The sequence below is a fragment of the Heloderma suspectum genome, chromosome 11 (assembly GCF_057233095.1).
Source record: "Heloderma suspectum isolate Gila_16-S chromosome 11, 16-S_ref, whole genome shotgun sequence".
NCBI lineage: Eukaryota > Metazoa > Chordata > Lepidosauria > Squamata > Helodermatidae > Heloderma > Heloderma suspectum.
In genome coordinates, this window is record NC_139468.1 from 17031451 (window position 1) to 17048753 (window position 17303).

The 17303-nt window shown below is 43.7% G+C and overlaps 1 protein-coding gene across 2 annotated transcripts in view; it reads left to right on the forward strand.

The window, feature by feature from the left end:
- The window catches only part of TRIP4 (thyroid hormone receptor interactor 4), a 69241-nt gene that overhangs the window by 26003 nt on the left and 25935 nt on the right, over positions 1–17303 (forward strand). For both annotated transcript variants that reach the window (XM_084817000.1, XM_084817002.1), the window contains exons 10-11: positions 5041–5165; positions 9385–9476. In XM_084817000.1, coding sequence (XP_084673126.1) covers positions 5041–5165; positions 9385–9476 — 217 coding nt within the window. The remainder of the gene's footprint in view (positions 1–5040; positions 5166–9384; positions 9477–17303) is intronic.

The following is a 17303-nucleotide window of genomic DNA, read 5'->3' on the forward strand; positions in this document are numbered from 1 at the left end:
CTCTCTAGCAAGTTTTGCCTCCAAATACAATTCGCTTGTGTGGTGCTGAGAATGTTTTGATAAATGTATTTACTCTGTTTATTTATTTAAGTCTTCTTTCCAGCTACGTGGCACTCAATGCAACAAACAAGTTTCTTTTAAAGAAAATCATGTAAAATAATAAAAATAGCCAAGAACATGGGATAAAATGCTAGCGTATTCAGCAAAATCCTTTTTAGATTAAAGTGTATTTAGTTACCTGTGGAAGCTATATAATGAAAAGTTCAATCTAATCTCCTGGCAGGGGGGGGGATGGAGGGGGGGAAGTTCACAGTGAGCCAGTTTGCACAACACAAGGATGGTTAACAAGTCACAGTGGCTTGTTAAACACCCTTGGGTGTGCCAGCTGATTTCTGTAATTACCTTTGCTGGCCGCAGCTTGTCATGCCATCTGAATCTGGCAGGAGAGGGTGGCTGGGGTGGTTAACAAACCATTCAGCAATCCTACAACAGACTGCAGGTTTGGGGTGGTTTGTTAACCACCCCAGTCACCCACCCTCGCCAGGTTCGGACATCACAACAGCCTGCACCTGGCAAGTGTAATTAGGGTAATCAGCCAGCACGCAACCAGCATGCACAGGGATGGTTAACGAGCCACCATGGCTTATTAACCACTCCTGTGTTGTGTGAACCCTGTCAAAGTGGGTGTCACAAAAGAGAAGGTCCTGCTTTGCATTTGCTCGGAACTAGCTAAAGTAAATAATGGAACTCAGAGCGAGGACTCTTCGTTGACTGTAATGAGCAAGGAAACTTGTGTGGGAGGTTGATTAAAGCTTTTGAACAGTCTTGAAGGGAAGCCCTGGGTAATTCAGGCAGGAGGTTGCCAGTTCACGAAGAAGGAATGTAAATTTGTAACCCAAGAGCAGGGATAGCGGCTGGCTTACCTGACAAAGCTGGTAAGAGGCACTTATTTCTGGGTCACTTTTTTCCTGGGGGAGGGAAACCCTAAGTGCAGGGGGCAGCCCCCAAAACAGCCCAAGTTGAGTGCAGAGAACAGACAACCAGGGAAAGTGGAACTGCGCAGCTTGAATCATGACTAGAAGCACTGCAATGTCTTGTGAAGGTCCCAGTTTTAATTTATATATTCTTAAAAGGATTGACTTCTAGTATTTTAATTTTGACATGCTTCCTGGTGACCAGGCCTACTTTTAAAAAAAATATCTCCCATATCATGCACTAGGTGGTGCCATTTTCCTCTATTTCTCTTGCTGGAAAGAAAGGAGATATGAACAGAATTGCTGCATAGCTTTAAGCCAGCCTCCCCTAACCTGCCACCCTCCAAATGTGTTTGACTACAAGTCTTATCATCCCAGCCTGGCTGGGTTGGCTTGAAGGACGAGGTGTCTGATTTTCGATGAGCAGATCAAGTGTTTTTTGTTTTTGTTTTAATAACTATTTATTTTTTTAAAAAAGAAAAAACACAACAACATAAACACACAATACACATACACTAAAATATCTCTTAAGATTGTAAGATATCTACCTTTGGCTCCCCTTACACAACAGATGTTTGTTATTATTCTCTAGTTCTTATCTTAGTTGTATATCATACATTGAGTTCCCAGACATTATCTCATTTCTCTCCTAATTTTAACAACAACAACAAAAAGAGAACCATCTCAAAGTTCAAAATCCACATACATAGATATCATTTTTCTCTATTTCTTGTACAAATTCTATAAAAGGTTTCCAATCTAACATAAATTTAGTTGTTGATCCTTCTTTAATTATAATAGTAAGTTTTGCCATCTTTGCCAGCTCCATCATTTTCATGATCCACTCATTCACAGTTGGTATTGTTTCATTCTTCCACTTTTGTGCATACAATAGCCTTGCAGCTGTTGTCATGTAGAGAAAGCGGGTTCTCTCCTTCTCTTTTACGTGTTTATCTATTAGTCCCAATAAAAAAGTTTCTGGCTTTAATTCTATAGTAGTCTTTACTATTCTTTTAGCTAAAAATTGTATTCGTCTCCAAAATGTTTTAGCTTTTTTACAAGTCCACCATAAATGATAAAATGTTCCCTCTTGATCTTCACATTCCCAACATTTTCCAGAAACACCTTTATACATTTTAGACAATTTAAACGGTGACATATACCATCTATACATCATCTTATAAAAATGCTCTTTAATACTTGTACATAAAGTAAATTTTAAATCTTTTCTCCACATACTTTCTCCACTCTTCCATTGATATATTATGACCAACATTTTGTGCCCATTTTATCATATAATCTTTTACTTGTTCATCCTCTGTCTCATACCTTAACAGTGATTTATACAGTTTAGCAATAACATGTTCATCATTTGTACACAGTGATGTTTCAAACTCAGATTCTGTTTGTTCAAATCCACCATTTTTCTCATCTATTTTAAACCTTTAATTTGCAAATATCAAAACCACTGACATACATGACCTTCTTCCAATAAGCCTTCCCTTGATTTTAACTTATATTCCCCTTGTGACAGTTCCCGTAAATCATTATATCTTATCCATTTATGCATGCTATCCAATTCTCTTATATACATTGCTTCTTGTGAAGATATCCAAAGTGGTATTTTTTGATAGAACCTTAATTTATATTTATTCAAAATTCTTAATACAGCCCTTCTTATATAGTGATTATTATACATTCACTTTTGTTTTATTATACCACAAATAACCATGCCACCCGTATCTCAATTCATGTCCTTCTAGTTCTAAAGGTCTTCTATTTTTCAACGTCACCCATTCCTTCATCCACATCAAACAGCAGGCAGAAAAATAGGTTTTAAAATCTGGTAATCCCAAGCCACCTCTTTCCTTTGCATCTTGTACAATTTTTATTTTAACTCTTGGTTTTTTTGCTTGCCATATAAACTTCGTTATATCTCTCTGCCACTGCTTAAAAGGTAAATCTGATGTAATAATGGGTATCATTTGAAACAAAAATAACATTCTAGGTAATACATTCATTTTGATCATCGCAATTCTTCCCAAAAGTGATAAGTGTAATTTTTCCCATTTTAATAGGTCTTGTTTAATTTCATTCCACACTTTAACATAGTTATTTTGAAAAAGCATACAATTCATATTTGTCAAAAGGACTCCCAAATATTTTACTTCCTTTCAGTTTGGAAGCCAGTCTTATCCATCAGCTTTTTTTTTCTTGAACATTTATATTCTTTATTAAAATTTTTGTTTTCTGTTTATTAACTTTGAACCCTGCCACTGCTCCAAATTCTTCTAATTGTTTCATTAAAATTTCAATTCTTTAAAAGAATTCCTTTAAAAGTTCTTCCAACATAAACACCAAGTCATCTGCAAAAGCCGTCAGCTTAGATTTCTCTTTTTTAATCTTTATTCCTGTAATTCGATCATCTTGTCTTATATCTCTGTTCAGTAATTCTAAAACCAATATAAACAGTAGCAATGACAATGGGCAACCTTGTCTTGTTCCGCTTTGTATCTCACAAGGTTTAGTCAAATCCCCATTTGACTAAATGTATATACCGATTTCACCCATTTTATAAAGTTTTCTCCAAAATCCAGTTCTTCTAAAGTTTTAATTAAAAATTTCCAGTTGAGATTATCGAATGCTTTCTCTGCATCTGAAAAGGTCAGAGCTGCTTGTTTTTCTGGGTGTTTTTCCAAATATTCCACCACATTCAAGACTGTTCTTACGTTATCTCTCATCTGTCTCCTTGGTAAGAAACCACTTTGGTCCTCATATACAAACTCCTGCAATATTTTCTTGAGCCTTCCTGCCAAAATTGTTGCAAATAAAGTCATTGTTTAATAATGAGATCGGTCTGTAGCTTTTTGTCGAGGTTAAATCCTGTCCTCCTTGAGGTATTAATGTTATATATGCTGTTTTCCATGTTTCCAGTATCTCCCCTTTTTCTAAAATCCTGTTCATCATATTTTTCAATGGTTGTAAAATTTCTTCTTCACACTTATAATCCCGATATTCCATCTGGTCCCAGACAAACAGATCAAGTGTTCAAGTCCTGCTTTGATAGCACTTGATTTGAAAGCCTTGAGCGTGATTACAAATTGCCACACACCTGTGGGGCACACTGGGTGGCACTGGGCAAGTCACTGTCTCTCAACCCAAGCGGACGGACCAACACCAGCAGCCATTGGCTGTGCTGGCTGAGCCTGGTGAGAGTTGAAGTCCAAAATATCTGGAGGGCACTAGGTTGGGGAAGCAGGGAGTACAGCATTCTGAGGTCCTTGAAGAAAGGGCGCAGTACAACTAAGATAGATTAATATGGGCACAGGACCTCATCACTTGGTCATTGTGTTTCGTTTCTGTGCTTTTGAGACTTTGGAGAGGGTGTGACCACCTCTCTGTTTTACAGATCAAGCACTGGCATTTGCTCAGTTCTCTTTTTCTTTCCCACTTTGTTCCCCTCCCTCCCCCAAAGGTTACTAGGTCTTGCAGTGGCTGAGGAAACTGGAGAGTAGCCCTTGGGGTTGCAGGAGCCGGCACCACCTCTCAGGGCTGCGGCAACCCTCCTTCCCCACCACTTGCTGAAGGCTGATGCCACAGCTGACAAGGGGGGTGGAGTTGTAATTGTTGGGGGCCTCTTGAAGTTAAAATGACAAGATTCAGGGCGGGGGGAAGTGTTCAGAGAACCTCACCTTTTTAAAAAGTTTATTTCTAACATCCTATCTGGGAGCTGGAAGAAACGTGACAGTGGCTTGTACTGAAGAAATGGGAACATTTATAAACCTCACTCTGGTACTTTGAAGATCATGATTCTTAAGCCAGACTTGTAACTTCCAAGCTTTTTGTGGGTTTTTGTCTTGCAGTCTTTGTACTTCAGTCATTACCTCTTTCTTTTTGAATAGACTCTCTGGACGAAGGGTGTGCATAGTCCTGCAGAGTGCACAGCCTGGCTGCAGAAATGGCAATTGAAATGTTCCCTGAATTGTGAGGGCGCTGTGGAACACCATGCCTGCTGGAGACTAGATCTGTTTCTGATCCTTACCTATCCTTCCCTCTCTGTCCCCAGGGTAGAAGGCAGGACTTGGTACACATCACACAGGGGTCGACTATGGATAGCAGCTACAGCTAAAAGGCCAGCCCCTCAGGAAATCTGTGAGCTGGAGGCCACCTACAGAATCCTGCTCCAGAAAGGTGAGCCCTCTTAAGACTTTGGACTTGCAGGTTCCTTTACCTGTGTTGGAGTGTTTCTACTTAGAGGCCAGCAGGCCAAATGAAAAGGAGCTTGTGGGCTGCACAGTGAGATGCTGTGAAATGAGCAATATCTGGAAATAGTTACTGCACATTGGTTGTTCTTCTGACTTCCCTTTCTTTTCCTCCCCTCCCCTCCCACCTTCCCCTGTTTGCATTGTTGTAACCACCCAGTGGTCTCTATTTCTGCTTGACTGTTAATCTTGTGAATTAAATGCTACTGGGAAAAACAAACCTCTTCACGGTAGGGACAGCTGTCTGTCAGTTTGCATCAGGTGATAAAGCTTTCTTCGGAATAGTGTACAAGGAAATTAGGCTAAAATGCAAGTTAGGATTTTCCCTTAGCCAGACTACAGGGCAGATATGCTTTCCGTTCCTCCCTCTCTGCTTCATTTCCACAATACTTTGGAACATAGGAAGCTGCTTTATATCGGAGCAGACTATTGGTCCATGTAGCCCTGTGTTGCCTGCTCTGGCTGGCAGCAGCTTTCCAGGGTCTCAGACCAAGGTCTGTCTTACCATCTCCTGCGTGCTGTGTTTTTGGGTTGTTGTTTTTTCTGGAGATGCCAGGGATTGAACCATAGACCTTCTCTGTGCAAATCATCTGCTCTGTTGCTGAAGTACGGTCCCTCCCCATCTATATTTTTTTTCATGGGAAGGGCGGGGGGAAATGAGAAGCTTTCCTTCACTGTAGCACTGCTGCTGCCCTGATGCTGGGCTGGAGGAGGAATGGCCAGTCCTCCACGCTTCCATCCCCAGCTGTGAAATCCACATCTAGAACTGTCTTGGCACTTGAGAGTCCAAGTATTATTAAAACCTGTTCAGCAGGGCGCCTTTCTGTAGTCCCTCTGTACATCTGGAGGGCACCAAGTTGGGGAAGGCTGTTGAAACCAAATGGCACATGAGCTTTTTCCTGGCAGTGTGACAAACCAGATCCCCACCTGCAGGCAGAGCGGGTGGGTTGCAGGGTTTGACACGAGCCATCAAGGCCAGCCCTTGTATTGATGGGGAACACTTTTTTATCTTTCTGTTTCATCAAGTTCTTGCCTCTTGGAGAAAATAGCAGTTGGAGTTTGCCTACCTTGATGGGAGTGCGTGAGGGTTAAAATCAAAAACACTGGCAAATTCGTACTTTTAAAATCAGGGATTCGGAACCTAAGGCCTAGAGATCAAATCTCTCCCTCCAGGTGACCCAGTCTGGCATACCTGGAGCTCCCCGTAGGGCCACAGCCCCTTCTCCTGGCCCCACCCTGTTTCTTCCGACCACTGATAGTTTGGTGGTTTCCTGGCTTTGGTGCAGGTTTTTTTCCCCATGGTAAAAGACTGAAATGCTTCTCCGAAGACTTAGTTACTGGAAGTAAGACCTTTAAGCTAAAATATGCTGGTACTTTTGTCCCCCCCCCCCCCGCTTTTGGCTCCACCCACTACTGGAATGCAGCCCCGAGAGCTTCTCCAAAATGGAATACAGCCCTTGGGCTGAAAGAGGTTTAGCAGCCCTGTTTTAAATGAAGATCCCATTCTCTCCGTTTCTCTCTCCTCCTTTCATTCCCTCCATCCTTCCCATGTGACTCCTCTCTCTCTCTCTCTCTCTCTCTCTCTCTCTCTCTCCTCTTCTTGCACATCTTTTCCTACTTTTCTATAGCTCAGCTCCCTTCCCACAGAGACTTGATTTCCATATCACATGGGATCCTGTGGCTCCGAAACTCTGGAAGTGTTGGATAGGGCAGCATGACGTCAAGAAAAAGTGCTTGGCTATCCCTCCCCTACGCTTCACCGTGGTGCATGACTAGATGTGAAGGAAGATCTGCACCATTCTTGAGCTGGAGAGTCATGTGTGCCCTTACTAGCATTCAGATCTACAAGTCGTACGTCAGGTTAGGTTCCAGCCTGTAGTGCTGGCTTGGGAGCAGTAGCAGCAGCCCCTGGTGCTGCAATCTGGGTAAGCGACCTGTCCTGGACAGGGCTGCACTCCCACTGAAGGAGCAAGTGCGTCGCTTGGGAGTATTCCTAGATCCATCCCTGTCACTGGAGCCCTAGATGGACTCCGTGGCCCAAAGTACTTGGGGCCAGCTTCGGCTGATCCGCCAACTACTGCCTTTCCTGGACAAGGATAACCTAGCCACAGTAGTACATATGCTAGTAACTTCCCGATTAGACTACTGCAATGCACTTTACGTGGGGCTGCCCTTGAAGACAACTCGAAAGTTGCAGCTAGTGCAAAATGCAGCAGCTAGGCTGCAGACCGGAACACCTCATAAAAATCATATAACACCAGTTTTAAAGGAGTTGCACTGGCTGCCAGTATGCTTCCAATCAGAATTCAAGGTTCTGGTGATGACATTTAAAGCCCTTGGGACCTCAGTATTTGAAGGAGCGCCTCTCCCTATATATGTCTGCCTGAGAACTGAGATCTCTGTTGGAGGGGCCCTCTTCTGCATCCCAGCAGTACAGGATATACACTATGGTGGGACGTGGGAGAGGGCCTTCTCTGCTCTGGCACCCCGGTTGTGGAATGTCCTCTCCTTGCAGGCCCGATTGGCACAGACATTGGTCTCGTTTGGCGTCAAGTAAAAACATGGCTTTTTACCAAAGCCTTTGGGGGCTAAATGCATACCCTAGCACATTGTTTTAACTGTTGTATTGTTTTAGATTTTAACTGGTATTAGCTTGTTTAATAGTTTAATATGTTTTTAGGTGTTCAAGTTATTTATGTTTTATACTGTTTAAATTTATTTTATCTGTATGCCACCCTGAGATCTTAATGATATAGGGCGGGATAGAAATGTTTTAAAGAAAAAAATAATGTAAGGCACTCCTATTAAACTGGGGAAGGGGAAGTTATTTAGCATGGTTAGGGTTGCCAAATCAAAATTTCAAATGTCCATTTGTTTTGTTTTGTTTGTTTGGGAGATGGTACTGAAGCAGCCCAAGCCCAGTGACAAATAGTGATTTACTCCAGTACGGATTGTGCTCTGTAGAATCCTCACAACATGGAATCTGATGCAAAACTGGGCTTCCTGAAGAGTGTGTATGTTATATTATTATAGCACTGTCTGTGTACATAGCACTTTGCAAAAAATGAGAGGGCAGCTCCCTGCTCCAAGCAGCATACAATCTAAAAACAGACACGAGGAGACAACAGAGGAAGGGGTGGGAAATGGAGGCGGGGGTAGACCAGGCCTAGACGATGTCGTTATTACAGTTACATAAGCTTAGTTAACAGTTGTTTTGGTTTCGGGGACCAGAAGGTTGGTTCTGTGGCTTCACCGGAAAGATGGGTTTTGAGGACTGAAAGTGTGTAAGAGGGGTGGCCTCATAGAGGTCCTCCGCAGGAAGTGCATCTAGGCATAGGAAGCAGCAAGGGAAAAGCAGAAATAGAGAGGGACAGATGAATGTGTGTTTATAGTATTTCGTTCTTATGGGAGTGGGAAGACGTTTGAATATGCATGGACTGATTGAGGGCTTTCCCATTATGCTACTTTAGCCTTCCACAACCTGGTGCCCTTCAGATGTGTTGAACTACAACTCCCCTAACCAGTCAGCAATGGTCATGCTAGCTGGGAATGGTGGGAGTTGGAGTCCAACACATCTGGTGGGTGCCCAGTTTGGAGAGGCTGCCCTGTTCCCATCCTACCGGCTCCTTTGGCATTTGTCTCCCTTATTTCTTTTTCTTTCCCCCTCATTTTAACTTTAACCAAGTTCTGCAGGAACTTAAATCCTACAATCTGAATACAATACACCATTCGGATTGCATAGAGTATGTTCCATTTAAATAATTGGGGCGTTCCTGGGCATAGAGCTTGGAATTCTTAGGACTGGATGTAAACTTTGGCCTTCACTGAAATATCACCTAAGCCTGGGGCTGTTCTTGCAGTGGCTGAAGGAGCATAATTGGAACAGATTGGAGGGCCTCAGAGCTTCAGGTCGTGTTGGAGAATTGCTTCCAGGGCTGTGGGAGTGAAATGCTTTCCCCAGCACACCAGACAATGCTTTCCTAAGCAAATGTACACGTTGTCCAAACCATGAAATTAACAGTTGAAAGCACTGTGGAGAGAGCACACGCAAGGCAAGCTGAAGGCTAATCAAGACCATGTGGAGAACGGCGGGGCCCTCAATCACGTGTGTGAGCTTGCCTAACAATTTTCTCTCCTGCTTGCCACAGATTTGGAATTTCCCAAAGATTATCCCTCTGGATGCCTCCTTGGCTGCGTGGACCTGATTGACTGCTTGTCACAAGAGCAATTTAAGGAGCAGGTGAGTGAGCAAGAGTCTGCTTGGTTTTGTGATAGTTGGAGCTGGAGCATGTTATTTTGCTACCCTTGTCAAAAGCAAATGCACTCCTTCCCCCTCCCCCCACTCCCTAGGAATGGCAACAGTATGCTACCCTGCTCAATAGTTTTCCTGATTGGAGCCCCCCAAAGAGGCTACGAGTGGGGGAAATGTGAAAAGCTTAAGCATCAGCCACACTCCAGATCCAGTTGACTCATAGGCCTGGAGAAGGGAGTGGCTGAGGTTGTTCACACAACACAACAAGCCAGAGTAGTATGTGTTGTCATTGAATCGTGAGTTATCATTGAATCATGGGTTGTTGTGTTGTGTGAACCCAGTTACACTAACAAACCATGGTTTGTTAACCACAAACAACCCATGAGGAGAGCCCATGGTTTGTTGTGGGGTTGTGATCTTTGCGTTGTTCATAATTAACACATCATGGTTTGTTAGCGTGGCTGGGTTCACACAACACAACAATCTATGATTCAATGACAAACCATACTCAACCTGTACTCCGCGGTATTGTGTTGTGTGAATCCAGTTGTCTCTCCCCTCACTTTTCCTGAGGGTTTTTCCTGTGCTGACTGACACTGGCTCTCCAAGGGTCTCTGGCGGAGGTCTTTCCCATCATCTGTTACTTCAGGGGGAGGTAATCTGGTGCCCTTCACATGTTTTGGCCTACAGCTCCCATAATCCTTGAGCCATCGGCCATGCTGGCTGAGGCTTACAGGGGATGGAGCTCCGGTTTTAAAGGAACTGCGCTGGCTGCCAATATGCTTCTGCACTGAGTTCAAGGTGTTAGCAATTATGCTTAAAGCTTTAAATGGCTTCAGACCTTGATATTTGAGGAAGCACCTCTCCCTGTATACACCTGCCTGAGTCTTGTGATCTACTGAGGCAGCTCTTCTCTGTGTGCTACTGTTGGGAGCTTATATACAGTTAAGATCTGGCTCCTTGCCCATGCTGGCTGGGAATGATGCGAGCTGCAGCGCAACACATCTGGATAGCACCAGATTGGGCTCGGGGGCTCTACTGGGACGTGTTCTGTTTTAATTTGGCTACTTGAGTTATTAATGCTGATTTTAGGTTGTTGATAAGTACAGTTGATTATGCTTTTATGTTGATTCATTTTTATTATTGTATCTCTCCCTGAGCTCTATCGATATATGGCAGATTAGAAATATTTTAATAAACAAATCTTAAACAAATAAATAAATGGAGGCTGGGACCTTCAGCCTCCAAGGCATGTACTCTGTGGCCTCTCCTCTGAGCAGCCTCCTTTTCTTCCGGTAGGGTTGGGCTGGCCCTGGCAATTTCCCTTTCTAGAAACATGACAGAAAGGAATACAAAAATGAAGCGTTTAAATTAAATTAAAATCAAACCTACTGTACACTAGGAAGACATGTTTGATGCAGAAGGTGTTTCTAGCTAAGGCTTTGCTTGAGCTTATGATGGAAATTGTTAGTCTGTCTGGTAGAGACCCGGGGAAAATCTGCACCCCCCCTTTCTCTAGGCAGCTTTGGAACTGCCTCTCTCAGACCTGTGTCTGTTGTGACTTGTATTTGTTTAACCAAATCAGCCTTGAGTCAGGGAAATCCCTTTCTGAGCAAGCCTCCTGGCAACCAGTTGGGTGGTTGTTGATTTACAGAGACAGCTGCAGCTGGGGCAGTACACCTAGGAGATTCATGCTAGTCCCTTGGCGCAGAGGGAGGCCTTGAGTCTAACAGAGGGAAGCTGCTGCCCAAACTTGTTTGCCCACATTTGGTAACCCTCTGTTTTTGGAGGCAAAATCTTCCATTTGTGACTCCAGAGTACTCAGCAGTTAAACCGCACCCTGCCCTGGTGTGTTTGGTTCACATGTTTCTCTTAAAGAGGCTCAGCGAGTGGCTTTTGTGTTTGTGCTTGGGAGGATCCAACTTCCCAGTATCTTCTTGGCCTGCATTTCATAATTCCTCTGTTTGTGTGTGTGTGTTTACGGGTGGTATTTGAAGCACTTGACACTTCTTGCCTGTTTGGGGACAATCTGGATTTGTTGCACCAAATCCATTTCTTGTTCTAAAAGTGCTCCTGAAGCGATGAACCTTTCTTGCGCAGCATTGCGTGTATTCCACAAATCTGCAGGTTTGCCATCTAAGTTTTAAAGGTTGCTTTCTAAAAAAAGCATGACGACAATGGCTTCCAGCTGCTTTGTATAGAGGCACAGCAGCTGAAACTACAATGCAGCTTGCAATGTGTGGGGTCCACCATGGGGCAACAGCAGACACTTCCCTACCAGATCTGAAGATGAAGCCAGCTTTAGTAGCAACCTGGGGAGGGACACTATGCTAGCAGGAAACCTGGAATTACCTCCCAGGTGGGAGAGTCTTCCCTGTTCTCTTGCATTGCTTCCCTGGCTAATGTTTGGGATATGGCTGCACTCGGCCTAGGCCAGGCTGTAGAATAAAATTATTCTTTAGAGCAGGGATGTTGAACCTCTTTCAGCTGAGGGTTGAATTCCATTTCAGAGAAGCCCTCGGGAGGGGCGGGGTGTCTGCATTCCAGTGGTGGTCAGGGCTGAAGCCGAAAGTGGTGGGGCCAAAAACACCAACGTATGTTAGCTTACTGCCAATAAGTAAGCGTTAGGAGAGGCATCTCAACCTTTCTGAGTGGAGGAAAAGAGGCACAAAAGTCAGGAAACCACCGAAGGATTGGTGGTTGGGACCAGGGGAAGGGGGGCATAGCTATCTTTGCTGCATATAGGCATTTATTCTGAATTTGCGAAACCTGTTCTCCAGATGATTTGCCAAATACATGCTGCCCTGGGAAATACAGACAGTTATTAAGAAACCCCTTGGTGGCTTCAGTCTGTGTGGTGAAATAGGGGATAATCCTTTGAGGTCCGAAAGTCCAAGGCACCATAAACAGCATCTCCCCTTGTTTATTGACAAAGACCACTAGGATATTAGAAACAAATTAATCTTCTAGCGGTGGAAGAGGTGAGTGGAATGTGAGCCATTCCGCACAGAGAAGCCAGAAGACAGCTTTTTAAAATGAGAGGCGAATGTATTAATACACATCGCTGGAACAAAGTGTCAGGTCAGAGCAGCCCAACATCTTGATGATCAGCAGGCTGTTTGCATTGGAGAAATTAAGCGTCGGATCAAGCCAGCCAACTGTGCCCTGCTTCTCAAGCAAACTGTGGTCTTATGCTTGGGAGGCCTATAATGATGCAAGTCTCTATTTATGCTTCTATATCCCTGGCTCTGATCCCTGGGATCACTTTATAGACACATGCAGGCTTCCGTGCTGCTCTTCATCTGTTGGCTAAAGCAACGCAGTTTGCCTTAGAAAGATCATGTTCTACACTTGCTACATTTAAAAATTACATCATCACTCCCTGAACACAGAGTGGATTGCATCCTTAACTTCATTCCAGCAACTAACATATATAACAGGAAGGAGACATTTCACTTTCGCTTATACATTCGACCGCATTTGTATGTGTTATAATTTCTCAATATAAAATGCCTATTTTAAATAATACATTGGTATATTTTTTCCTGTCAGCCTTCCTCAACCCAGTGCCCTCCAGATGTGTCAGACTGCAACTTCCATCATCCCCAGCCAGCATGGCCAGTGGGCACTGGATTGGGGAAGCCTGCTGTAAATAATGCATGCGGGGGTGGCTAATGATGTTCAGCAGTTGGTGTAATACCCTGTATAAGAGAGCTGGCAATTTGTTGCTGATGCGTTTTCCAAGAAAAGTGTGCATAAATTGCACTTCTTTCTTCCCAGTAGTTTACACAGAGGTTACCTAGCTGTTCTCCAAGAGGATATACAGCTTTCAAACAATGAGCAAGCCACTTGGGGCCGATAATCAATACTGAAACAAGGACTAATTATGTGTACTTTCTACAGTGTAGAGTCTACACACCACAACGTTTTATTTTAATACTGTAGGAAGGTCTGTCAGGTAGGAATGTTGGAGAAATCTGCAACGGATTAAAATGAGTTCATACTTCTATGAATCTAACCTGGGGATTCTGCAATGGACTAGCTTTTTCCGAGTCACACAAATTCCTTGGAGTTGCAGAACGTTTTTTCACTTTTGGGATTTGCGCTAATGTGCATTAACATTAGCACAAGTATGCAAGTGTGCATTAGTGCCAATATGTGTTAGCACAAATAGAACAATATTCTGGTAAAAAAAAAATCAGGTTTCGTCAATGAGCAGATGACAGAACACAAGATGCCTGACAATCTGCAAAACACAGGTGGAATGGATTTAACAAAATCTATACATCACTACTGTTAGGGGGAATATTCCAAAAGTAACAGTAGGTAATACCTTTATAACTATCAATTAGAACAGAGGTAGGCAACCTAGTGCCCTTCAGATGATCTACAAATTCCAGAATCCCTGGCCATTGGCTATGCTGGATGGGGGTTATGGGAGTTGTAGTTCATTGCCTATCCCCAAACTAGAACATCACAAAGAAGGGAGCAAGCTTTCAGGTTCAATAGAACTCCTGATAGACTGGATTTCTTAACAGAAGAAACAAACAGCAGGGCATGGGATGGTGTGGATGGAAAGTAAGTTGCTGGGCTAGAGACAAAAATCCCTAGTTGCATCAAACATGGCCGAATTAACGGTGAGCTCTTAAGCTTGTTTATTCAGAAGGAAGTCCCACCAAGTTCAATGGACTTTCCCCCAGGTAAATGTGCATAGGATTGCAGTCTAAGTCTGAATAACACTTCCTATCACAAACTGAAGACTAGGGCTATCTCATTTTTTGTCCTCTCCCTCCCTCCCTCACTCCTGCCTTCCTCATCCCCCCCCCCACTCTGTTTTGTTTTTGTTTTGCTTAACATCCAGCCAAATTGAACAGTTTTGAGGAAATCAAAAGCTTGCTTGGTTGTTTGTGACCTTTTAGTTGGTTCTAATAAAAAGTATAATTCTACTGTTTCATTCTGATTTTTTTTAATGTTGACTGATGGGAAGTTAAAGTACTCTTCAGTGGCTCTTTAGAATATCAGGCAAGTCTAGACTACCTTCATTGATAGAAGGAAAAAAATATCCAGTGAAGAATGGTGCCTGATAACATAAAATCAGGTGTTGCAGCAACTTACCTTGTCCAGCATTTTAAGGTGAAAGATCAGCTCATAGAAATAAGCATGCTATAGTTTGAGCCTCTGATATGACAAAGAAGTAAAACTTGTGTTTTCATTCTTTCATTAGATAGCGAGCTTCTGCTTAGGCTGTTTAACTCTAGCTGTTCTGCAAAAATATCAGTGATAGAATAAGAATTATACTTGGTGATTTTTAAAATTACTATTGTGATCTTGTTATATTATTATGTTTGTCCCTTTTTGTTGCCTTTATTTTTAATTTTGTTTCAAAATAAAATTTCATGAGTTTAAAATAAAAGTAAGAGAAAAAGTATTAATATGCTAGTAGCAACCTTTAAAGCCCTAAACTGACCTTCTCCAACCTGGGGCCCTCTAGATGTGTTGGGCTAGCTGGGGACAATGGGAGTTGTAATCCAACAAATATAGAGAGCCCCAGTTTGGAGAAGGCTGTCCTAGGTAGGCTAAGACCAGCTTATCTGACGGACTTCCTGTGCCTTTCTGAACCTACCTGGGCTTGAAGTTTGGCTTCAGAGGCCACCTGCTCTCTGGGCTGCCAGATCTGCAGAACCAGAGTTAGGGCCTTTTCCACAGTGGCACCACATAAGAACATAAGAGCCATGCTGGATCAGACCAAGGGTCCATCTAGTCCAGCACTCTGTGCACACACTGGCCAACTTGCTGCTCACAGGAAACCCAGAAGCAGGACACGAGTGCAAGAGCACCCTCCGACCGTGTTCCCCAGCAACTTGTGTATGTAGGCATACTGCCTCTCATACCAGAGGCAGCATGTAGCCATCAGGACTAGTAGCTATCAATAGTCTTCTCCTCCAGGAATTTGTCTAACTCCCTTTTAAAGCCACTCAAATTGGTGGCCATCACCACATCTTGTGATAGTGAATTCCATACTTTTAACTATGCTCTGTGTGAAGAAGTCCTTCCTTTGATCTGTCCTGGATCTCCCACCAATCAGCTTCATAGGATGACCCCATTGGGTTCTAGTACTTTGAGAGAGGGATAAAATGTCTCCCTATCCACATTCTCCATACCATGCATCATTTTGCACACCTCTCTCATGTCTCCCCTTACCCTCTTTTTTCCAAGCTAAACAATGCCAGCTGTTGTAACCTTCTCTCACAGGGGAGATGCTCCAGCCCCTTGATCATTTTAGTTGCCCTTTTCTACACTTTTTCCAGAACTCCTCCTAGACTGCCAAGCCCGTCTCTCAGGGATATTTGCCAAGCCCATCTCTCACCAAGTTTAGGTGAGACTTGAAAACATTTTTGTCCCCAAAGGCCTTTTATGGCCAAGTCCGATTATCTTTACACTAGCTGTTAATTTCTGTTTTAAAGCCTTTTCCTGGTTTGTTCTTATGTTGATGTACTTTATGATGCACCTTTCTGTCTGCTTCTGTTATCGTTTTCCTTGCTTCTGTTGTAACCTTGGAAAGGTTTTAATTTCAAAGGTGGGGTGTAAATAAACAGCTTCAGCTGTTCCAGCCAATGACTTGGGGATACTTCAGTAGATGAGGGCCAGGAACCATTTGTCGAACCTTCTGCTGAGAGAAGAGCACATGGGAGGACTTGCTTGCCCTGTGCTTGGCGGAGCCCCCGAGGCCTGCCCTCTTTGCTCCTGCGTCTGACTTGGTCCTGCTTGTGACTGGTTCGGTGTGCAGGGTAGGCAGCGAGAAGAGGGCGAGGGAACTTATGTAAGTGCGAGATGAAAGGGGAATCAAGTAGCCTGGCTAGGATGTTTGCGTCTCCCCTTCAAAGCAGCCAGACCACTTGCCAGCATGTTTCTGTTATCTGTGAGCAGCAGATATAAGCTCTCAACAGCCTCCAGGGAAGATGTTGTCCGCATTCAGCAGCACAGCAAGGCTGTGGTTTGTAACCTCAGATTTGAGGCAGTTGGTGCTTCTTTTTTCCTTCTCAGCAAAGCCATTTTGATTACCAAATCCGTAACTATTAGCAGCGGCGGTTTTGCACCATTCCTTTCTCCTCTGTTTCAGCTAGGCCTAGCAGGCTTCTACGTGTAAGCTGTGTAGCCTTTTTTTTTAATCCAACCCTATCCCTGACCTGAATGCATTGAAGCAATTTCTCCTCTCCTATCACTTTTCTCCTCCTCCTCATTATTATTATTATTGATGATGATTATGATGGTATCCCTCCTTGGCAACATACCAGGTTTTCCCACTCCCCAGTTTTATACTCACAGCAACCCTGTGAGGTAGGTTAGGCTAGGGGAGAGTGACTGGCCAAAGGTCAGCCACTGAGCTTCACGGCTGAGCAGGGAGTTCAGCCTGGAACTCCTCAGTCCTACACGCTTTCCCCTGTACCGTACTTGGTCAGTGCCGTATTGCCAGTGTTTGGTGTCTCTGTGTCAGGGCTGGGACCAGGAACCCAGCTCAGAGTGCATGTTCTCCACCCAAGAGCTGGGGCTCAAGCTACAGGTAGGGTTGGAGCTGCTCTGCCAAGCGGGCACAAGCAGCAGAAGGTCAGGCTGTTGGTATATATACCAGGGAGCTGATGCAGCACAGTGGCTGAGGAACTGAGCTTGAATCAGGAAGTCCCTGGTTCGAATCTTGTCTTGGCTAGAGTCTCACTGTGGCCTTACCCATGCCTCTCTGTCTCAGTGCCCCCCCCCCCCCATCTGCAGTATGGGGAATAATTACACTGAATTTATTTATTTATTTATTTATTTACA